General features: G+C 38.4%; 1 protein-coding gene across 2 annotated transcripts in view; it reads right to left on the reverse strand.

Annotated features, from left to right (window-relative positions):
- Positions 1-25,970, reverse strand: part of SKAP1 (src kinase associated phosphoprotein 1) — a 430,242-nt gene that overhangs the window by 25,338 nt on the left and 378,934 nt on the right. For both annotated transcript variants that reach the window (XM_063300798.1, XM_063300799.1), the window contains exon 10: positions 22,817-22,926. In XM_063300798.1, the coding sequence (XP_063156868.1) occupies positions 22,817-22,926 (110 nt within the window). The remainder of the gene's footprint in view (positions 1-22,816; positions 22,927-25,970) is intronic.

Consider the following 25,970-nt stretch of genomic DNA (forward strand, 5'->3'; position numbering starts at 1 on the left):
CCTCAGATGAGAAGGAGGCTGGGTTCTGTCCCATCAGAGGTATTGACATATGATTCATTTGCCAGCGTTAGCTTAAGCAGATGGTTCAGAGAAGTAGAAAACCACTGTCTTTCATCTCATGCAGCAAATTGTCTTGGTCTGAACCAAGAAGGTTCTTTTTTTTTTTAGCTGTCATAGCTATTGCCTCTTCTAAGAACTGAATCTAATTATTTTTAAAAAGTCATTTACTTATTATGAACTAGCTATTCATGATTCTATGAACCCATGCCATGCCCTTTCTTGTGTGCTTCAAAGGCTCCAATTATCACATCTTGCCTCAGCACTCTTGATCACTTTACATGGCTTCTATTTATTAACTTATTCATAATAGACTTTATGAATAAAAAAGCTTAAATATCTGTAGCAGTCCCATAAATTTTAATGTTGGTAGTGCAGTTTGTGGATGGAGCCTGACCTGAATGGCAGAGCTTACGGCCAAGACCCACATCCCTTATGGTATCTTCTGCACATCTCACTCCCACCCTTTACTACCAGGTGCTAAGCTTGCTGTGAGACATTTGAGGCCACCTGCAGAATTCTGCATGCATGCATCAATTTTTTGTAACAGCATATTTCTGAACATCTGAAAAAGCATGTAGAGAACTGATTTCAATTACAACAAATAAATAATTTACATAGTTGCTTCCTGGATGCAACCATGTGCATGTCGACAAAGGATACCGTTTCTGAATGCTTCCCAAGGTTTTAGTTAAATACTTCATAAGAGTTAAATCTAGAGCATCAAGGAGAACTGCTTGGTTAGTGTTCTACCTGCAGGAAGTGTTTTGCATTCATGTATGTAAAGAAGAGCACTAAAATGTGATCCTCTAACCACTGATTAATGTAATACAGTCTACTGCATAATTTTTGTAGTTGTTTATTTGTTTAGTCACTTCCAACTCTTCGTGACTTCATGGACCAGCCCACGCCAGAGCTTCCTGTCGGTCGTCAACACCCCCAGCTCCCCCAGGGACGAGTCCGTCACCTCTAGAATATCATCCATCCATCTTGCCCTTGGTTGGCCCCTCTTCCTTTTGCCCTCCACTCTCCCTAGCATCAGCATCTTCTCCAGGCTGTCCTGTCTTCTCATTATGTGACCAAAGTATTTCAGTTTTGCCTTGAATATCATTCCCTCAAGTGAGCAGTCTGGCTTTATTTCCTGGAGGATGGACTGGTTTGGTCTTCTTGCAGTCCAAGGCACTCTCAGAATTTTCATCCAACACCACAGTTCAAAAGCATCGATCTTCCTTCGCTCAGCCTTCTTGTTTCCAGATTAGAGATAGGAGGGTGGCATTAGTGTGATAGCTAAGTAACCATTTCCAACTGATAAAACTGCATATTATATCAGAAATTCCAAACACATGTTTCCATCCAATTACATGGTGATGACCCATGCTAGTGAAGCCAAGTAATTGGAATGGTTGTGCCTTATCAGCGTAGAACCTGACTGCTGGAAAGTATTTTCTCTGAGACTTAGGGTTGCCATTTACATACAGCCAAAACCAAAATATTCACAGATTGCACAAAATTTGCACATTTAGAAATGACTACTAACATTTAAATAAAAATATGATATGGTGCATCCTTAATTCCTTGCCTGCTCAATTTGCCTTAGAACAGTTCAATGTTGATGGGCATTTTAAAGCCCTAATTTCTACTTTCTTTTAGTTATTATTTCTTTAAACTGGGCTTGGGCCAGGTAGCCCTTCATAGAAAGAATTATAAAAAAAGAATGCATCCTCACTCTCCTGGAGCTATCATTTGGCATCAACTTATTTGTGTTGGTATGCTGCAGCAAAACTAATAAAGAGTATTTTGATTTATCCTTCTGTGGACCAATGTTCATTTCAACATGTTCAATTAATAGCATATGAACTGAGCCTGAGAACAAGGGTTTTGCCTGAGGCCAAGAATGAACTAGAGCTTTCTAGTATGCTGCTTCCACTCTTTGCCACAGTAATTTGCCAACTTAGTTTTCAGTCGGTGTTTTATAACACTGCCAGTCTCTGCCTGACTGCATCAGCATGTGGGCTGCATGGCTAGGACTTGTGCATTCTGCTGCCACGAGTCACTAGCCATAGGCTGGTGAAAAGTAATGCTGGGGGCCATAATGACATTCAGTTGTGGTTTTCACCAGAACTTCAACTATTTTGCTGATAATTCTATGGGCAATTTCACATGAAAAGTGTAATGTTGCTATTTTCTCTAAAACATGTATCAGTTAGAATGTATAATGGTATTATTGTCTGAATTTAGAATTAGAATTCTACCACAGAAGGTAGATTTGGAGCTGGTTTGGAAATGCCCCCCCCCCTTTTTTTTTTAATGAATATCACTTTTTGTCACCAAGACCAACTTGGGAAAAAACAAACAGCTCTGCAGAAAAAGATATATCTGTGATGGTTTTAATTGGCTAATAACTATAGTATCACCAACTTTTCCATAGATTCCAGGGCTGTTTTGTCTTCTCTTTCCAAGTTAACACATGCACAAATAACTGTGTCTTCCCCAATATTTGTCATATAACTGTGAAGCCAGGCTCACATTACAGGTGAATAATCAGCACACCAAGAACCATATATTACAACTATCTGCATACACAAATCCATATTAATTCAAAGCTCGAATTACAACAACCTCATTTCAATAAACAGTTTTTGTTAAATAATTGATAGTCAATTATCAACCCTTGATGACCATCTAAAAATAATCTAGTGATCCACCTGGAGATGTATCTGAACTAGTATAGTACATGAAGGGTACCATTTGGGTTTTTCACTACAGGCACAATATCTCCAGCAATTCTATAGGCATTTTCCCATATTTACAAAAATCACCTCTGGGCAGGGTAACTACTTTACACATTATGAAAGAGAGAATGCTGATTTGCATATAATGTATTAATGTTTATCGGTACAGAAACTGAAAAAAAATGCTATAATGTAAATACAAATTAGTACATCTTGGGGAATAGTATTATATTGGAGAATACTCTGACCAGGTGACCTGTGTGCCTGCTGCTCCATCTGCTGTCCAGTTACTGACCATTGATTATCAATTTCAAGTTACTTTCTCTCTTTTCTCATGGTTCTTTAATAAACAAATGGGAATTTTTCTTCTGATAGTCATTTAAATGCAACAAGGACACATATCCATCACCACCATCCTCTTTCTGAGATATGCAACTCAATAAATCTTGAATGTGAAAATGCAAGTAGTAATGAAAAAAAGGCCAAAATATACCCTTTTGGTAAATTTGGAATATTTTCCCAGTATTCTTCCATATATATTGAAAACATTGCTTCATCTATTATAAATTGTAATATCTCTGAAAACATCTGTGAAATAAATTGAGCTGCAATGTGGGTTAGTTTCAGGCAGTAATTATTTTAAAAGCTTACCAGGCAGACAAAACTGGGTACACTTAAGGTAGGCTATAAACCAGAGAAGGACTTATATCTTATTTTTTTTCAAATGTAAGAAAAGTGAGATAAATATATAATAAAAGATAAAAATAAATAAAACACATGGAGCAGAAAACAGACCAGATATAAGTTCTTCAAAGCCATAGCATTACATAGACAGGGCTACTTCCCACTAAATTCAAATACACTGCAGCTGAACCAGAAATAAATCTTGGACACAGTTGATGTCATGGGATCTCAGAGGACTGGATCTGCTTTCAAACTTGTATAGAACCCTCATGTGGAAGTGCCCTTAATCTTTAGATTAAAGGTATAGTAGTAGCAGCTCCTAGCTCTACCCAATCGGATCTCTTGCACTGTAATCTTCAAGCAGTATTGCAATAGCTGTTCTACATAATTGAAGTTGAGGGTTTAAATATTTTTATGCTTTCTGCTGTATTTCATCCACACTTCCAGTTACAATTCCTTGCATCTCTAGATAGGACTACAAAAATTCCTTTCTCAACTCTAGAGAATCAGTCCATGTTGACCACATTGGAACAGATGGGCTAGTAGCCTAACACAGACAGCTAACTGTATTTCTATATTCCTAAGAGTCAGTTTCCCAAGCATGGCATTGCTTTAACCATTTTTCCTACTCATCTGAAAAATCAAATTTAAAATTTGGACTGAATGGCTTTTTAAGCATGATTTTAAGCATATTGAAACTTGAATTATTTCAGGATGTGTAAATATTAATTACTTCAAGGGAAGCTAGAAAACTGAGCTGGGTACAGGTCATCTGTGGAGAAACTGCAGTAATGAAAAAAAATGCAACATTTTTTTCCCCCTAAAGATCAGTTTCCAAAATTATGCTGGAACACTTAACTCAAGCACAAATACTGTATCTGTAGATGTGTGGCAGTATACACTGTCATTCAGTATGTCACTATTCCTTGGGAAAAATAGTAACTTTCTAAAAAGATGGAAAACAGGGGTCAAGATTATGTATTATAGTGAAAATTACGTTACTATCCCACTTCTTTCCAAAAAAGGTTGGGATTTTCTGCTGTCTAAAAAAAGGTGATGGAAGCATATAAAAAGAGGAAAAAGAAGAAAACAACTGCACAATAACACTTTATACACCTCATTCCCCCCCCCCCCAGTTAACAGATCTATATGGTCATATCTATAGTAGATTTATTATAAATCAGCAGAACTTGAAACTGACAAAATTAATTTAAGCCTCATTAATTTCAAGATTCCTACTTTAAATATGACTGTAGGACTCTTTTCCCTTGATTGTGAAAAAGCACTCAAGAAAAACCAAATTGCTCTGCACTAATTTACCAACAGTTCAGTCCATCGTGCAGTGGTAGCATGTGTACAATGCATGCACTACATAGCTGTTGTTTATATACTGTATACACATGTATTTCTATGACAATGAACTAGGCACAAGATGCACCATATACATATATTCATCAGAGATTTAAGAAGGATAACTCTAGCGCTACAAATCAACAATACTTTACAAATTGTCAGATATGGGCAAAAATAGGAGAGCAAAGGTGGAGGAAAGGGGAAGGCAATAGCAGAGGGTACTGACATACCAGGACCAAAAAATAAGCATGCCTAGATTATTTATGATCCTTGGGATCATAAATGGGAAATATTGTTAAATTCCCTGTTTTAGGGACAAATACTTGTATACTGTAGGAAATATGTTTAGGTCTCAGTTCTGCCTATTCTATCTTTTCTTATCCTATAGCTGCTGGGTTGGGGTAGGGACCAGCTAAGCACAAACCCACTTATTCAATTACCATTCTTCAACTCAGTACTTTTGCTATGACAGCAATGGTAACAATATTAGGCTTCTGGAGACTTTTCTGAAAATCTGAATTTTCTTGTGCCTCCTTCCCCAACCTGATGTCCTCCAATGGTTCTACATCTGGGCTGGGGAAGGGAACTCCAGTTTTTTCCAAAGTATTCCCATTGGGGATATGATATTAGGAATGGCCTATAGGCCAAAATGCAGGATACTATATTTCATTTTATTTCAATCAGAACAGAAGGTCTGAGGATGGATACTAGCATAGGTGTCAAGAAATGTTCTAAGCAGCCTATCTCTCTTTACCTTTTAGCTTTAAGGGGAGCCTTACAGAAATCCAGATAGTCATAATTTCAGAGACCAGGTATCCTGATGCAACACTTTGATCTTTGTGCCTAGACATGTGGGATACTCCCATTGTAGTTTGTCCCCAACAGGCCACACATCAGATAAGGACCACAGGGGCAATACAATTCCCATGGTTAACTCACTAATCATGAGAAGTAAGCCATCTGACTTTCCTTTTGCTCACGTGTCTATGCATAAGAACCTATCATGTGGTGGTATCCTTACATATTACTTCTCTTACATTCAGTCATATGTCAACATTGTCCAAGACAACAGGCATTCTCCCTACATTTCCCAGGACTCTGTAAGTCAAACGAAAGAGGAAAAAATAGGAGTAATTCCCAATTCCCTGCAGCTTCTCCCTTCTGAAAATCAAGATGATTCAGTTGCACAAGGGAGAACTCAAGAACAATTTGAGGAGTGGCGAAGGAAACAGAGCAAAGAAAAAATCACCACTTCTGGGGTCTTCTTTTGACAACAATGGCTTAAATGTTTACTTTTTGTATCAGCTCAGCTGCACCTTCGAAAATGACATTTCATAAAAACAATCGAGAGAACACAAGCTATAATTTGAAGATAGCAACTGCAAGACATATCTAGATCCGTTTACCCTACTTTAATTAAATACTACATTATGGCTTGTGACAACTTCATCGCTAAAGCATAAATGAATGTGGAATTAAAGTGTTACTTAGGCTTTCAATATCATAATATTTGGGGGCCTTTTTTGTTTTGTCTCCTCATATATTCTTTTCCCTTTTTTGTTCCTCACCCTCCACTTTTTAGTTTAACAAAGAAAACAGCCATAAAATCAAGATGTTTGTTCATTTATAGATGGAGTAGGCAAGGGAAAAAGAAAAAGGAATAAGAAAAGAGAGGAAAAAAAGAAAAAGATAGGTTATAGTCATACAACTCTACAGCAAACTCTCTTCTGCGGATTCTCTGATAGCAGGAAGAATTCCTTTGATGGGAAATGTTTGAATATTAATTGTGTTTGTGAGTCTTATCTTTCAGACCCGGCTCCTTGTAAATGATAGTTCTCACGGCTGTGGGATTTAGCTTCTTTTGTGTAGCATTTAATAGCCAGCTTTTAATTTTTTTTTCAACTGTTGATTCGTTACCACTTTGACACAATAGCAGGCCCTGAAAGTTCATACAAATTTTATTCGTGATCATTGCAAATGAAGCGAAAGCAGTTTCTCCAGTATCAGCTGCCTCTTCTATTCTCCCCACCACCACCACAACCTTTGACTACATCGGTAAACTTCAAAAGAGTTATGGGGCTAAGGCAAACTTATTTTATTCCCAGAAATGTAACCCCGATCCCATCAATCTATTTGCTTCTCTGCTAATGAAAAGCCAGGGCCGCATGTGACATTTTGTGGCACCAACCACTTTAAATGTTACCGACATCAATCGGGTTTTTAAATGTTACTCGCGTCTCATACGGATCAGGAAATGGTTTTATAATTATCTCCTGCTCTCTAAACGAACTGAGAGATTTTCACTGTTGTTCTTTTAAAAATTTCTTTATCACAGCCAAATTAAATGACAATATGTATTTATATTCTGCAGCTCTAGGAGACTCTTTTAATAAGTAAGTAAATACATAAATAACTTTACAGCAAAGCAAGTTTTGTGACTATGCACAGGCAGCTCTGGTATGTTAAAAAGATTCTAAAAGATGGTATTAGTGTTTTGTTTGATTTCATCTTTTTGCAGGAGTATAATTGGATTATAGCTGCAGTCCAAGTCACTGCAAAATAATAATCAGAAGGAATTATCAAGCAAATGTGAGATTTTTCTGGCTAAAGATTGGGCTGAAACAACGTTGAACATATTTTTGAACTAGCAGCTTAAACAAAAACATTTGTTTCTATCACCTTCCTAAGAAATAATCATTATACTTAATTAGTAAAATTTCCATTGTCAGTTTGGAACATTGTCCTCTCTGCTCCTCATAACCAACCTGGGAAGATTAGCAAAGTGTTTAGAACTATATCTTTGTCTAATAAAGGCAGAGTTGGCTCTAGCCAAGAGCTGCTTGTTGTAAACCTGCTTTTGGAAAATGGAAGGAATGTCACATTTAAAGACACAAATTTTCCTGATAATATATTCAAATGGAAATGCACCGAATCCACTACATACAGTGGCATAACTAATAAATTTGCAATATTTCAGCCTCAACAGCCTACAACAGTTCGTTTTAAAGATTTATGTGGTAAAAAATTACTCAGAGATGAATGGAGTTTATTCTGTGCCAGATTGGAAGGTATAAGGAATTAAACTACTGTCTTTAGCAGTGCATTTATTATTACCTCTGTCAAAGAACGAAGCCTTTTACAGGGTCCATGATAAATTTCTGCACAAAATAAACAGGGTGGTGGAATTGCATACATGCAAATACACGTATATTATATATAAATATTGCATGCATAAACACAAGAAAATTGTGCACGTTTTTGCATTTTAGATTACTGAAGATTACCTACCACAATGAAGGAGATAATTTAGGAATGAACTGACTGAAAGAAAAGTCACTTATTATATTATATGAAGGACTTTGATATTCTGGAAGAGATGGTCTCTAGAAAGATGGTCTCTAGAAAGAATGATCAACCCTTACAATATCTGGATAAGAAGATGTTTATGTGCTATTGTAAAAGGAATAGTAATGGATACTAGCCTTAGTGATTTCTGACAACAGAATGGGCAGTCTGGCATAGTCTTATCCAGCTGAGATCAGCTATAAATTACAATTCCATCTTCTCTGGAGACAGGAAGAAAACTTCAGAGAAAGTCACATGGATATTTTGCTGAATTCTGGTACTCTGTTCCAACTCAGAAGAGCTGGAATTTAGGAAGATGAAAACAGGATAAACTACCTCTTAAGCACAGATTTCATTCATTTTAGGAGGTGGAGACTTCCTCAATATGTCAGCTCTATTAGTCTCTCACTGGGCCATCCTTAACGGTAACCAAAATCTGTTGTTTCACCTGCCTAATGGCAGGGCCATCCCTGACCTAGGGTTCATACTCGACGATCATAGAAAGGAGATTAGATTTAACAGAGGCTTAAAGCCCTCTGTCAAAGTCACAATAATAAAGGATGGATTTGCCCTGAGACTTTCAGTGCTTGCTTATCAGTGAAGTGGGGATTACAATCCACATTAACGGTTGGGTTATAAAAGCAGGTGGCAGTAGTTCCTCCACATTAATTAACATACAGTATCAAAGTGTATTTGTGTATGTGTGTTGAATAGCTTTGTTGCCTATTATTTGAATGCCAATGAAAAGTACAAGTATATTCCAAGATAGCTGAAAGTGTAGGATTTAAAACCAGCATGAAAGAGACAGAAGCTACGTGTGAGCTTTTGCAAATGAATATTCTGAAGATTATCCCACACTTTTTGGACAGCATGATACAGTCATAATCGGGGAAATTTCAGTGATAAAAAAATAGATCCCCCATTTTTCAATGTTTTTCCTTTCATGTTAAATGGGGGACCAGGGCCACGTTTGTAAAAATGCAAACCCAGTGAAGGGTGCTTGTTCTGGATCAATTAACACGTATGGAATTCCTGTTCACAAGGACAGTGGGGTAGCCTGACAATTTGGGAAGCAAAAATAAGAAGAATTCTCATACTTTCAAAAGAATACTCAACTTACTGTTCCTGGCATAACACAAAAACAGAATTTAGAGGAAAGAAGGGAATTTAACTGTTATATCAGTTTTAGAATGGCACACCTATAGGGTAGCAATGGGTTATTATAAGGGTGGGATCAAGTATTCCATCTTTGCCCACCCCGGCCCCACATAACCTTTCTGTCCTTATAGAAAACTATGTGTAGAAAATTACATGGGAGAAATGAATCGTCTGGGGGGTTTGTTTCTGGATGGCTGGTTCTTGTCTGAGGGTGAAGATGAAGAGGGCTGTGGTAGGGGAAACTCTCTAAAGGGGGGAACATGAGGTGGGGAAATAGCCTTAAGCCTGAATTTGACCGGTGTATGACCGTTGCCTTCTAGCTGACCTCAGATTCTATTCCCAAGCATTTCTGATTCTATAGTCTCCTGTCCCCGTGGGGGTTATTAATGGAAACAAACAAACAAAAAAACCCCCTCCCCAGCCACTGCTACATCCTTCGTCATTGCAGTGCAGCTTATTAGGAGTGGCAAGATGGGGATATGGGTAGAGCGAGGAGGAATGATATGTGGGTTTAACAGCCACTTGCCAAAATGGTCTTAGTTGAAATGAAGGTTCATAGCATCATCCGATCATTCTTTTTACCCCCGTCTTTTCTCCCCAGATCTAATCCTTTGCATCTGACTCCTCACACTCCCACAAAAAGACCACTAGATGTCACCCGCCTCCTCCTTTCACTTCAGGACCTATAGAAATAGGATTGCACTTTAAAACAACAGTCAGAATTAATAGCACTGGAATGTTTTGTTTGTTAAAGGATTGCTTATCACTTCCAACTAAGAGAAAGAGAAAGAGAAAGAGAAAGAGAAAGAGATCAATTTTAAAATAATTATTCAAATATAAAAATCTTCTGCCTTAATTTATGGGGTGGGAGAAAAGGATGCCCTGTGATTGCAGAGCAGTAGCATTCTCTAAGTCAGAATTCCTTAAACTGGTGCTCTCTAGTGTTGAATTACAGCTCCCATCATCCCCAGCTAGCATGGCTGGTAGCTAGAGATGATAGGAATGGCAGCCCAAGATATTTGAAGGATACCACACTGCTTTAGGTGATTCTGTAAAAAATGTACAGTGCTGAGAAAAAGCCCTCCAAATAACAGAAACTCAGATGTTTGGTGACAGCTATCTTCCCACTTGCCCAAAGCTGCAAGAAAAGAGGTAAGCACATATATTGGCGTCTTCACAACAGAGAATACCCAGCACAGAACTTTGATATGGATGGAAATCTCTAAGGATGTATCATGTAGTTCTGAGTATAATCATTAGATGTTGACTGTTGTCTTCCATATCAATAGTCTTTCATATTTGAGATATATCAGATCAAAAATTTGCCATGGAAAATTGTCTCCAAATACAAACATTGAGTTTATTGAAATATAATGCTTCCTTCATTTTTGCAGTGTGTGATGGGTGGCTGAGGATTGAAAAAATAAGGGCCATCTAGAACAACAATCAGGAGTCTTCCAATGTGTGATGTACTGAATCATACAATGGGAAAAGAGCTAAAGGTCAACACTTCTGCTTGTCACAAAGCAAAATGCCCCATGTATCAGCCTGTGGCCCATACTAAAGATCACTTAACAAAATGCAGGCTGCTACTCCTCAGAATTCCAGTGGAATTAAATGAACTGCTTTGTCACACCAAGTGGTTCGCCAGAGCAGTATGTTCTAGACCATTCAAGCAAGCCAAGCAACATCTATAGAGATACTCAAAATTCAGGGCCACAAGCCATCCTGATTTGTGGAGAACATTTTCTTCTTCTTGACTAAAAAGGCTCCAATCACTCCACTCTGAACATGTACAAAACATGTGTGTCAGACTCTACAATCAAATGATTGCTGAATTGTCTGATCGTGTTTGTCTGCAAGGATGAGTCAACATGTGTCAAGAAGGAAGGTGGGAGGGGGGAATTGCAAGAAGTGTGAATTACTGTTGTGTGGGCTGAAAGTGGGGAGTCAAGGTTGTACTGCCAGAGACATCTGCGGCTGGTATGGCTGGGGTTGGGTGAGAAAGAGACAGGAGGAGGGAGTTGGGTGTTGGAATGTTTTAATGAGTAAGTTTCAGCAGGAATCTTTTAATCGCAGCTTTCTTCTGTTCTGTGCACTTGTCTTCATTAAACCTGAATTCTGTATATACCAATTGTGCATGAGTTGGGTCAATATTAGGACTAAGGGTGCCAGTTCTTACAATGTGATTGAAAGCTATTCTACATAAGACATCAAGCCAAGAAATGCAATCCAGGCATTGGGCACAGAACTGTAACAGCTCCTGGCATCTGGATTCATTCAAATATTATATTTTTGGGTATATGGTTAAAAAGAAAACATACTTAGGTGTGTATTCATGTTGGACGCCATTAGCCATTGCAAATATCTTTTGACAGTATCCCCACTAGTGTCACAGAGTGTGTTTTAGAGTCAACCAAACACTGGTGTACTAAAATAATGGTAATGAAGATGGACTTACATTGTTTGTCTCAGTGATGGTTGTGGGAAGCTAAAAGATGTTCTCCCATAATTCCTTTGCTCTAGTTTTTATTCCTCAAATACTTAAAAAAAAAGCCCCCAGGAAGTTACAAGACTTACACAATGTCAGCTGATCTTGAAAAGCTAAGTAGGGTATGACTTAGTATCTGGATGGGAGACTACCAGGAAATACCAGGGCTGCAGGCTAAACTGGGAAGGGTGTCTGGAGGTTAGGGGGTGTGGAACAGAAGAAAGCAGTAGTAAACCACTTACAAAATGCTGCCAAGAAAACTACATGGATCTATCTCTAATTCCCAGGATTTGAGCTCTCAAGTCTTTACAATTCTGGAGGCTTGGCTGAATTCAGTTGCATGTGATATTAAAATTCCTTAGGCATAGGTACACTGGATACCTTTGGGGAAATCATTGCCTGCCTGATCCATAAGCCTCATCACTCTGTACCGGTAATACTCTGGTTCCTTTCTAGTTCATAATCTTTGTAATAGATACCAGACGTTGATATCTGAATGATTTATTTGCAAAGCATTGTTGAACTCCCCAAAAGATATCATAGAAACTAACACTTATAGCAATATATCAAACAGTTCTGTTGTAGAATTGCCTGGAGGAATACAGAGCAAGTCACACAGTTGTTCTAGCCAACTCTTAATGCAATGCAGTTGCAAGAAATGGTAAGGTGAAAATGAAGGAGACAGTTCTTTAAAGCAAAAAACAAAACAAAAAAAAATCAGGGACATCTGGTAACACCAGGGCCAAGTCCAGCCGCCAACACTGGCAAGATTTGCTACAAGCCCCGAGTGTCATTTAAAAGCACCTGAGGTTGCAAGCTGGCTCAGGTTGTTGAGCATAACCACTGACTGCTCTGTTAATGGTGCTAGTGAGGAGCTCCAGAACAGCATTATCAGTGGCACCAGAGGTATGCTGATGGCTTAAAACCTCCAGCTTGGCTGTGCTCAGTGAGATCATCCAGGCTTTAATGCTGGAGCCTCAGCAGTAAAAAGGGATGAACAACATTATTTAAAGGAGAACAACAAACAAACAACCAAAAAACAACAACCAAAACTGGAGCACATGGTATCCTGTCACAGACCTCCTGGCAACAGTCAAATGCTTGCAGGTGATACCTTTCCTGCGACAGGCAATAGACGCCTGAGATCTTAGGGACCATCTTAGGCAGAAATGCCAGGAGTTCCTTGATCAAGGCTGGGGCTTACAAAGGACACCTAACTATGCAGCTATTTGGAAATGTTGAGCCAAAGACAGTTTTGTCATAAGACTATGAAACAAACTGAAGGAAAGTCCATTTAAAATCATACAACCTGCCTGAAATGCCAGGGATTGGAAATCTTAAGGAGCAAAGGCTCCACTCCGAATACCAAGCATGGTGGATTGCTCTGCTCTTTCCTGTCTTTTTAAGCAGGCAAAAGTGGTTCTGACACATGGCCAAATAATAGATTTAGAAGGAAAGCACTGTGAATCATTACAGTGGCCCATGGAATCCAACTTTCTAATTCCTCAATGGCTAACCTGATGTCCTAGTTCTCTGCTGATATATGTCTGGTTTTTTTAACAGCCAGTCACTGCAAATACGAAGTATATCCTGATTTCTGAATGGTATTTTCCAGTGGCCAAGAGCCTATAATCATAGAGCAATCTCAGAGGCATACAGATCATATCCTATAAAGGATATTATTTCTATAGATTTTAAGCTATTTTTGCCAAGTTACTTGAGGCATCTGGTAAACAGTATTATAGAGACTGTGTGATTGTAACTATGGAGAGCTAATTGTGACTGAAGTGTTAAAGATAGAGAAGAACAAAACAGAACAAAAAGAAGCCTTTTACTTATACCCTAGTAATTGACATACTTTCACTTTCTCATAATAGCAACCACAAGGAAAGCTGCAAAATTAGGAGAAGGGAGGTCTACAACAACTTACAGAGAAGGGCATTTCACCAGATTTGTTGCAGAAAATGTTTGAGGAATCTGGCAAAAAAAAAAAAGACTGCAATGGTTACCAATAGTTTGGATGCTTTTAAAAAGGAAATGGAAGAAGGATTTGCAGGAATAAAAAAAGATATGAAAGAAGAAGTCAAGAAGATTGAAGAATCTATATGTAATGACTGTGTTACTCAGCTTGCCATTAAATCCAATTCATACGTGGTCAAGTTAGAAATCTCTTTAATGGAGTGTAGCGTACAGTACAGTGAAAAAGTTGCGAATGAAAGTTCCTGCGTTTTCCCCTAGTTAAACAGTCCAGTAAGCTCAAACCCCCTCCCCTGCTCAGGCATGCAGCCCCGCTCTTCATGCCAGTCAGTTCAGCTTTCTGCAGATGTCTTCATGGCTCGGCAGCTTGACCTTGGATAGCAGAGATAGCCCAAACAGGATGCTTTCACACTCCTGGCAGTTTCCCCCTCCCATTTCTACTAACTCTCAAGTCTCAACACATGTTAACTCCATTCATGCATGCGAGTCCAATCAGATGTTTTGGGAACATTTGATTGGGGAGCATGACACTATAGGACAATTGGCTGGAGATCTAAAACAAATTACTGACACAATAGAAGTTTTGGAAAGTAAGACAGAAGTTGTAAATAGAGAGATGTAGAAAGATTTGGACAACTTGGCATTACTGGAACTGAGAGAAAAAGAATTTGGTTTAAGATTTAGAACAATTCCAGAAGAACATGGAAAGGATATCAGACAAAAGATTGGTAAATCTCTGTCTAATTTTCTGGATTGGGAGGAAGATGACACTGAGACAGAGATTGATAAGATTTATAGGATTAATACACATTTTGAAAAATAAAGGAATGTTCCAAGAGATGTCCTTGTGCATTTTGTCAGGAAGAATACTAGAGATCAAGGTTTGCAGCAGCATTTTAATACTTGATTGAGGATTGTTAATACAGATGTAATTGTACTTAAGGAAATTCTACTTAGAATACTACGTAAGAAAAAAGAGTATTTTTTTCTGACAAACTTAAACAGAAAAAGTTTCCATTTAGATGGGATAAGTTGGAAGGGGTGATTTCTACTTTTAAACAGCAGAGATTCAAACTGAATTCTGCACAGAAAGCAGGATATTTTGGGGGAAAATTTAAAAAAATTAAAGAAAATTTTAAAGAAGAATTGGAAGAAATATAAATGGAATATAAATCTGACATTGACAGATGTGACTGAACAGATACAACAAGACACTGAAGTGGATTCCACGTTGGGTGCTACAGGTATTGACTTTTCTAAAATCTTGGCCTGACTATGGATTATAAGTGCTTAATGTGGAATATAAATGCAGCAAATACTCCTCAAAAGAGAAAAAAAAATCATTATTTGAAAAGGTTAACATAATATATGATTTGTTTACAAGAAACACATAGGAAAAAGATATAAAATATTTGAGTCACAAAAATCTGGGTGAAGAACTTATTTCAGCTGGACTGAAAAAAAAAATGGAGTTTTTTTGTATATAAATACCCAACTATATCCAAAACTCATATTGACTGATGATCATGGCGGATATGTTGGGGTAGAAGTTAATCTACAGGGAGCTAAGACTTTGATATTGGGAATTTATACCCCAAATGAAAATAAAACAGCATTTTATAAAGGACTTATGGACAAATTATTGGACTTTCTGTATGAAAATTGGTGTCTTCTGGGAAATTGGAATGGGATGTTTTCCCCACAAAAATACAGAACTTCTGAGAAAAATATTAAAAATACACAAGGTAAACTACCAAAGTTTTTTTTTAATTTAATGGATAGTTTGTTGATGTATGGAGATATAAAAATGGTGACTCAAAAGAATATACTTACTTTTCTGAAAGACATCTTTTTCAAGAATGGATATGATTTGGATTTCTAAGACTTTGGCTATTAATGGTCATAAAGTAGAATCATTACCAAAGATTTTCTCAGATCACAATCCAGTGACTTTAACTTTTAAAAGGAAAAATGGCTCTTTTAGGTGCAGACTGAATGTTAAGCTTACATTTCTTTTAAAGGAAATTATAACGTAAGATTAAGAAACTCTTGCCTTAATCAGAAAACCACCAAAACCCAGGCAGATTTATATTAATCTTGCATTTTCTTTGTAGTTCAAAACTAGAACCATTATTATAAGAAGGTACACTGTTTATGTTGAGTTAATACTGGCAAATGATATCCAGATAACAGGTGAAAAAATAGTTGTATTTCAGAATTTGAATACTTAAATTATTTTTTTTTATTTGAAGATTTCTTTTACAAAATAAGTGATGATGCATTATTTTATTACTCCCATAATTTTGCCAAATGTAACTTTTATACCTTGATTTGCCTTTTAAAATTCCTCTATTTGGCTGCATGTCCAAATACATGTATACACATTAAGGATCAGAGCACTTGGGAAATATCTATTCCTGCCTCTCTTTGAATATTCAATACTGGATTGGATTCAGATTTAGTTAGAATGGATCCTAACTCACTCAGTAGATATATTCTTCTATTCTAAAAATAGCTAAATTTGGATTAATCTCATTTTTAGGTATAGATGCATGATATTTAAAAGGAGGTTTTATAAATATAAAATATGATTCCCATACCAATCATGATTCTCATGCAACATCATGCCCAGTGCAAGGTATGATTCTGATGCTGATTGAACTGCATGTTCCATACAGATGTTGGGAACAAAAATCCAAAGACCCTTTTCCAACTGGGAAAAGTAGATCAAATTGCAGAGAAACTGGGTAAGGGAGGAATTAAAATTCCACCCCTTCCCCAATGCTCTCTCTCAACAGGATTTTTTTTCTGTTTAAAAAGGGGTCATAAAACTACATTTGTTGCATACTTTTAATGCATCCCTCACTAATCTGGAGCGTTCCAGATATGTTGAACATATACAATTCCTAGGATACTTGGAATTTAAATTTGACACATTTGGCGGCACCAGTTTGGGAAAGGCTGATTTTGTATATAATGGTTAGTTTGGCCCTAAGGCTCCCTTGTCAACTGTACACTTGGTGGCTAACCAAGGATTATTGCTCTGAGGAATGACTCCTGATGTAATTAGTGAAAAGATCACTTTATGCCCAAGAAGGTAGAATTTTCCCAACAATCTGAATCTTTACAGGATTCTGTCTTGTTTATTGAAGTTTGCATTTGACATTGTAGGATGCAATATAGAATGCAATTTCAAATTTCAGTGCTAGCACAGCTTATTACTTTTCTGATTGGGACTATCCTGATGCTGAAAAGAAAGAATCTACCTTCCATAAAAAAATAAAGTTACAGTAAATATATGAGATTAATTTAGCCAGCCCCCCTTGCCCCGAAACCATGATTGGACAGGTCTTTCCTGTTTGCTGTTGAATCGTAGCCAACTAAGCCTCTCCCCCCATCCCCATCCCAAAATCACGTCTCCCCACGGCTGATGCATGAAATGTCAGACAGGACCTTAGCAGCAGACGGTATGCATTCCAAATAACACCAGATGGATTTTTATATTAGCTACTATTTCATGTTCAAGGCACAGCAACCGTACTGCTTTTGAAAAAAAAAGAAAGAAACGAAAAAGCAAGCCTCTGCGCCTCTGCCACGCTTGCTTCGGTAAGATTAATTCTGCAAAATTAATTGGGACAAGATTGAGAAGGAAATTAAAATGCAGCTGAGTGAACAGGCTTTTCAAACACCTTTTTCTCTCCCTCTCCCAACCCTCTTGCTTGCCACCATCAGCAACCCTGCCAAGCTTTATTTTACCTCTGTTTCTTCAATAATCATAGGTGAGCTCTGTTGCCGCACAAAATCATTTTTGAAAGGAAAACACTCAGGAGCACTTGGTTATTCACAAGGAAGTTGTGGCAGAGCTCCATTCAAGGAAATTAAAACCAGGTCATATTCTCAGGTGGCAAGGGAAGGAAGGCAAGAAGGCAACATTTAATAGTCTATGTCATATTACATGAAGACCTGCAGTATCTACATGATAAAAATGTGTTCCTTGGAGGATTAAATTTCATAGACAAGCTAATACTATAAAGGTTAAATGTGGAAGGACTTAAGAATACATTCTGAGATGGCATATTCTTGAAAATAACATTCTGAGTACAGGATGGATGCTGGCTTCTCAAGAAACCATCACTTTATTATCTGAAAAGGTTCATCCCACCTGAATTGCATGGATGAGTGAACACTGGAAAATTGTTAAAATATTTCAAATGACTAGTTATATGGAACACAAGGAAAATGAAGAAGAATTCATACTAAGTACAATATGCACCTGAAATTTGCCCCTGAATTTAAGCAATTCTCCTTGTTCCTCAAAAAGGATTAGATAGAAAGAATTCTGTCCTCCATTACAAGATTTTCAGTAAATCCAAAATGATCTTCCCATTTTAAAATTAAGTTATTTTGGGAAAATACCCTTTTGATTAAAAAAAACCTTTGTTCTTCCAAAATACCTTTTTTTTCTTTTTTGCAGGAAAAAGGATCCAGAAGTCATAACCAACTGTGGTTTCTTGGCAAAATTCTATATTTGCAGATAAGCATCTTCCTTTGTTATAGTGTTATAGAGGACTTTTGGATGATGTGATGTGGACATCTGGAGATTTTTTTGTGAGGTAGCATCTGCTGTAAAATTTCCCCAATATATTGGTGCATTTATGTCTCCTGCACAACCTGGCTGCAATGTAAGGGACACCATGTAAGGGAGAGCATAAGAGTGCAACCATACTCTTGCTTTTTAAACTTTGCACACTGCACAATGCTAGCACTCACAATGGTGGGAATTTTTATGCACTGCAATTCAGTCGCTGGCCTGCCACTTTGCTGTTGTGGATTGTGTAGGTTAAAAGGGAATTGTATTGTGAAATTTTTGTATTTTTTGCTATTTTTATGCAGGGGTTCTCTAAGACCTGAACATTATTTCAAGGGTTCCTCCAGGATTGAGAAAGGCTATTCCAAAGAAAAATGTCCTATGAGCAAGATTTTGCTGGTACACAGGGGAAAAACAAATCTCAGCTTTTTTTATTTCCTTATTTTTACTTCATAGCTAAATGTTATAAAATACACTTCATAGTACAGAAATTAAAGAAGGGGGAGTAGAATAGGCTTTTGAATGGTTGAAGAAAGTGGGTTGCTCCATTATTTAGCATGTCACTGTTCTTCCCCATGCCCAGCAAAATACAAAGTGAACATATTATACAATAAAAGTCCCAAGAAGCATGCAAAATAAGAAAAATAAGCCCATATGAACTTTCCATTTCAATTTTAGCATAAGATGTGCATAGCTCAATTGGCCTTGATAGTGCTGCATAACCATACAGCTGTACAGAGCTGAAATTTCTTTCAAATCACTATTCTTATACATGTGCCATTTGTAAAATGCCAAGAAGTGCCAGTCTATTACATAACTTTGTATAATACAGTGCTAGAGAGGGCTTGAGGTAGACAACCTAGGCTGTAGTACTAACATGCTTGTACATGCTGTGAACTGACCTTGAAGACCAATCCTAGATCATTAGGACCCCAAAAGGCTTAACTGTGGGGCTTACTCCTCCTCAGTGAGGAAAAGGTATCTTATGAGTAGACTCAGCTCTAAAGCTCCTGCTCCTTTTTCTTGATTGCTCTGATATCTTTATTATGAGTAATTGCATAGGAAGTCAGCTTTTCTGGAATCTGAAATCCAGCTCCTTGGAGCTGGATCCTTATTTAGGCCACTTTATTCATTGGCACATTTGTGGTAAAGAAAGTACTTCACATTCACACCAATTCTTCATCCTCCATTTCTGCACTTCCTTGCTCCTATCTCGCACCTGACCAAGCAACTCAATTAACTATGTGATTCTTGAGTGATTAAACACATGCTCAGCCCATTATAGAGACAAACTGTTGCAAGGCACATTAACATGAAGGGAAGGAAGAGATTCCAGGACCAACTTTCTGGATTAGGGAGGGAGAGTTGGGTGTAGAAAGGGAGAAGAGAGAGACATGGGTGTCTTAATTACATAGATCTGTAGTTTTCAATATATTCTATTTCAGGACTTTTCTGTCATGATTGTTGAGAGCCCATAACAGAACTCGTGTATTGTGGAGATTTGTGGAAATATTTTACAGCAAACTCATGGGAGAAAACCACTGGGCTGCAGTTAAATGAGAAGGTTGCATCCTAGAACACAGTCTTCCTTTTTGACATCCTTCTTACACCCACCAACCTTGCCACTGATGAATATATTCCTCCACAAACTACGTGTGCTTTTTCATTCTTTCCCTTTCCTCAATATCCCAAATGTACTAACATTTATTTAATGATTTTAAAACAAGGGAATAGTAACACCAATTACTTCTTTCTTTCCTGCCACACTAAACTCTGCCATTTTGTAACTGCTTGAGACTGCTGACCTTCCCCTCCACTGGAGTCCACATCTGTTTAGAGCTTAAAATTATAACTGCCCAATATTGTTTATGCAGCAAGTTTATCAGCAAAGCTAATAAATTAGTGGAATGTCATGTACAATATTCATGCCATACCAAAATTATTGGAACTATCTCAGGAGCATTAAAATGAAGTTGAGTCACAGTTTGACTGATTGTACAAAACAGCTGAAATCACAACCTGCCCTGCATATAGTTTGGATATGCCTTTTGTTCATCCTTTCTATCTGATATTTGGGATTCCTTGGCACAAAGCTGTATGGTAAAACTGCTGTAGGTTCTGGGAGATTCCAACCTCCATGCCCTGGGGAAGGGTTCTGGTGACCCAAATACTTGTGACTGCCACACACTAGTACAGGTCTTCAGAGCAGATGAGACATGACTGGAAGATGGAGGACGTACTGTAGGTATTTGTCCTTTACCATGGTCAGATCACTTTCTTTTCAAATTAGAGATGAGGCTGCCCTGAACTTCTGCAAGAACAGCAGATCCATTACTTTGGTCTACCCCAGGCATCTAATGGATCCAGAAGGCTTCCAAAGGCACTTGGGATTTCCCCCAACAATCTGGTGGGCAGTTCTGTCTTATGCCTACCTGACCTGTGGAATGTGGAGGTGCACATTGATACAAGTGCCCCAGCATGGCCTCTCTCCAGTTACTGATCCCAGCCAACTCTTTGCTTTACTGAGGAGCTGAGGGAATGCAGCGACTAAACAGATGCCAGGAGTGACGTTGGCATAAAACTAAAAGTGAACATGATTTGAGTACTGGTAAGAGATGAAGTTCAAGTGGCAATAAGAGCAGCAAATGGCCTATTCTTCTCCACACTTACTGTATCTGCTGATTCACAACCAGCAGTCGTGTTTCAAATAACCTGGACCCTGAACATTCCAAAAGGCATGCCAGACAAAGTTGCAGATTTCTTAGCAGATAAAGTTGCTCACACCTACTCTGGTTTGGATGCCAACTGGACAAAGTCTACAGTGGGGAGTGGGCAATGTTTTGAGGAGTTATCTGGGCTTTTTTTGAGCTTGTAGAGTCTGAAGAAGTGGACAGAGTCCACTGTGGTTTAAATGCTACCACCTGTACGCTTGACTCATGGCCGTCCTGACTCTTCTAGGTAGCCAAGCGGGGTGGGTACAGCTGCATCTAGGAGATCGCTAACACTTTGTGGGAGGGCACAGTGGTAGTGTGCCATTTCCTGAAGAAGCCAGACATTCTTGACAACTTTTGTTCAGTCTCCAATAGAGTCTCATGGAAGAAATTAATTATGTGGATCCTTTCCAGTCGTATTTCAGTCTGGTCATGGGACAGCAACTGTTTTGACTGCTTGGTTGGACAACCTTTGTCAGGACCTGAATGGGGAGAATGCACCCAACTGAGTGGCTTCTGATACTATGGGCTATCAACCATGGTATCCTTCTGAACAGCTTGCAGTGGTTGGGAGCTGGGGATACCATTTTTCAGTGGTTCCACTCCTGCCTCAAGAGGTGGATCTAGTTGGTGGTGCTGGGGGAACAGCAACTGAGCCCTTGCAAGCTTTATTGTGGGGTTCCCCAGTGCATGATACTCTCTCCTGTTATTTAATGATGCAGCCACTGGGAGAGGTCATTTGCTGGTTCAAGGTAAAAGGTCATTAGTATGCTGATAATGCCCAATTATATATTGCTAGGCTGAGACGGAGATGCCGTGGAAGTCCTTTATTGGTGCCTGGAGATAGTCAGGATATTGATGGAACAGACTAAACCTGCCAAGACTGAGCTGCTTGCTGCCAATAAACATCGAAGCATTTCTTTAACATTGTCCCAGTAATTACTCTTGACATGGTAGTGTTCCCCATGAAGGAGTTGGTATGTGATCTGGGGGTCCTTCTGCTGAATCAGTGGGTGGAAACCGTGGTCAGGGGGGCTTTTGCTCAGCTCTAGCTGCTGCATCAGTTACACCCCTACCTTAATCAAGATGAAAGTGACTCATGCCCTGATTACCACAGTTAGACTACTGTAATGTGCTCTATGGGGGGCTGCCCTTAGAGATGTTCAAAATGCAGTGGCAAGACTCCTGAAGAGACAACCTCAGTGTAGAATTAGACCTACTCAGTGTAGTCACTGAAATGGCTCTTGGTTGGCTTTCAGGGTTAATTCAAAGCGCTAGTCATCCTTGTTAAGCTCTTCATGGCACTGCATCATGTTATATCAGACAACAGCTTGCCAAGATAGAATCTGCCTGACCAGTACAAACACCTAGAGAGGGGCAGTTGACAGCCCCCTGCCCCACCCCCCCCAAGGGCTGTGTGTCATGGGCCTGGTTAAAGGCCTTCTCAGTGGTGGCCCTTACTCTTTGGATCTGGAAGTAAGGATGGACCTCTTTCTCCTTGTATTTAGAAAGGCAATTAAACCCAGGGTATTCTAGCAGGCATTCAGCCCCTAGTTTGTTCTGGTGCCTCCTCTACATTTGTTAATTTTTATTTGCTTGGACCTTATATTATGGTTTTAACTGCATACTGGTTGTGTTGTTTGTCACCCAGACTTCTAGCTGACTGTGACAGCTTATAAATAAGGCAAACAAACAAACAAATATTGTGCCTTACACTTACCTTGCTAATGATGTACATCAAATCTCCCCGTTGGAAGGAAAGCTCATCTGGGTGGCTACCAGTGCAGTCCCATAGACCTTGATAATAATTTTCGTAACTTCTTATGAATCCTGAGAGAGAAATTTCATAGTAAAGGTTCTCAAACAGTCTCTGAACTCCATTAATGGGATTGACAGAAACATTGCAGTACAATTGAGAACATTTGTATCTGACAATACAATTGTTATATATATTTTGATAGTGGAGGTTATTCTAATCATCAAACATGCTTTACAAGTAAAGATGCATTTTAAAAATAAATAAATATGGATGATGTATTTTAAGAATATATGAAGAGCCTTGCTAGGTCAGACCAAAAGTGTCACTACTACTGCATATTGTGCTGACAGTGGCCAACCAGATACCTTTGGGATACCCAAAAACGGGGGTTGAATGCAGTCCCCCTATTTTTATTCTGTAGCTACTGCAATTATATCATTATAACCTTATCCTCCATGCTCATCTAACCTATTTCAAAAATTAAAACAAAGCAAAGCAAACAAACAAAAAATAGAATAAAAATAGTTTTCTCTTGAACTCTAGGCAAGAAGATTGCATATAGGTCTCAATAGCAGTAAGTATTTTTCCACAGCAAGAATACTGAAATCATATGCATTTGTCCTTATCTATTTATCAGATTCTATCCACAAGCTTTTAAGTTTATCTCTGCCATAAAACTAGGATACCATTTTAAAAAATTAAACAGCTCTCAGAATAATGAATTGCTTACTTGGTACCAAATATATGCTATCATGAATTGACAGTTTTCAGGATGGTTTTATTTGCAGTGCCAGTAGCAATATTCATATGGTTATATGTGCAAGGGTCCATCTTAATTGTCCTTCTGTTCAAAATTTAGGGTCAGATAAGTGGTGCTTAAAAGTTTGTGAACCCTTTTAAATTTTCAATATTTAAAATTTAGGTCATAAATATGACCTAAAACATAGTATGTTCTCCACACAAGTCCTACAACTGGATAAAGAGAACTCAATTAAACAAATGAGCCAAAAACATTATACTTGTTCGTTTATTTATTAAGAAAAATGATCCAAAGTTACATATTTGTGTCTGGCAAAACTATGTGACCCTTTGCTTTCAGTAACTGCAACTAAATGTTTCTGATAACTGATGATCAGTCCTGAACATTGGCTTGGAGGAATTTTGGCCCATTCCTCCTTACAGAAAACCTTCAACTCAGGGATGCTGGTGGGCTTCCTTGTATGAACTGCCTGATTCAGGTCCTTTCACAGCGTTTCTGTAGGATTAAGATCAGGACTTTGACTTGGCCATTCCAAACCATTAACTTTCTTCTGCTTTAACCATTCTTTGGTTGTATGATTTGTAAGTTCTGAGTTGTTGTCTTGCTGCATAACCTACTTTCTCTTGAGTCAGTTCCCAGACAGATATCCTGACATTTTCCTGTAGAATTTGCTGATACAGTTCAGAATCCATAGTCCAATTAATGATGGCAAGCTGTCCTGGTCCAGAGGCAGCAAAGCAGGCCAGCACCATGTTTCCTAGATAGGATAAGATTCTTACGTTGGAATGCAGGGTTTGCCTTTCGCCAAACAATGCTTTTCATTCAAGCCTAAAAGTTCTATTTTGGTCTCATCTGTCCACAGAACATTCTTCCAATAGAATGGAATGAATCCAATAGAATGAATCCTCTGGCTTATCCATGTGGTCTTTTGCAAACTGTAGAAGGGGAGTCATGTTCTTTTTGGAGCGTAGTGGCTTTCTCCTTGCAACTGTGCCATGCACACTATTGTTGTTCAGGATTCTCCTGATGGTGGTCTCATGAACACTGACACTTGCCAATGCAAGAGAAGCCCTTAGACATTACCTTGGTGTTCTTTGAGACCTCCCAGAGTATTACACACCTTGCTCTCAGTGTGATCTTGCTTGGTTGACCACTCCTGGGGAGGGTAACAATGTCGTTGAATGTCCTCCATTTGTACATGGATCTGCCTGACAGTAGAATGGCAGAGTCCAAACTCTTTGGAAAGAGTTTATAAACTTGTCCAGCCTGGTGAGCATCAACAACTGTTTTTTTGGAGGGCCTCGGGAATGTCCTTTGTTCAAAGCATGACACACTTCCATGTACTTGTGCTGTGAAGATCAGGCTTTGATAGCGAATACCCAGAATTCTGTTCTTTAAATAAGGCAGGACCTCCCACACTCACACCTGATTATCAACCTATTGATTGAAACACCTGACTAATTTTCCCTTCAAATGAACTGATAATTCTAGAGGTTCACATACTTTTGCCACACACAAATATGTAGCTTTGGATCATTTCCTCAATAAATAAATGAACAAGTACAATATTTTTGACTCATATGCTTAATTTGGTTCTCTTTATTTAGTTTTAGGATTTGTGTGGAGAACAGATCACATTTTAAGTAATATTTATATGCAGAAATATTGAAAATTCAAAAAGGTTCACAAGTTTTTAAGCACTACTAGAACTGTAACAGTGGAGCCACCACATGGGGAAAGGCATAAGGGACATACCCATTTTGAATTGGAAGAAAGGGAGATCACAATAAGAAAATGTTTAGATGAGTAAAACCACTTATAGATTACCATAACATGCAAAGGAGATTTGTGGAGATGGGTACTCTACAGACGGAACACAAATCTTGGAAAAATAAATCTGCTTCTTTTGTGTGAGATACAGAAAGAGGATCGAGAGTTTATATAGGTGGTCCTCGTTTAGCAACTGCCTCATTTAGCAACCACAGTTATGACGGTGATGAAAAAGTAACTTTATTTATTTATCAAATTTATTCACCAGCCATCTCACTCAGAGAGTGACTTTGGGCAGTTTACATAAAATAGGAATAAAATATTAGTTAAAAAACAATACAACAATACAATAAAAACAATCTTCTTAATAAATAATACGTTCCAAGAGGTAGAAAGTAAAAAGTTCTTAATTTAATTTCCAGACAGCATCTTTAGGGTGTTAACCACCCCCAGGGTTGGTTACCCCTCTTCATGCCCCATGCGAGATGGCAGAGCCAGGCCTTCACTCCTTTCCAGAAGGCTGAGAGAGTGGGGGCCTGCCTCACCTGTGAGGGAAGAGTGTTCCATAGGGTGGGGGCAACGGCA

This window comes from Candoia aspera, chromosome 4 (assembly GCF_035149785.1).
Source record: "Candoia aspera isolate rCanAsp1 chromosome 4, rCanAsp1.hap2, whole genome shotgun sequence".
Classification (NCBI taxonomy): Eukaryota; Metazoa; Chordata; class Lepidosauria; order Squamata; family Boidae; genus Candoia; species Candoia aspera.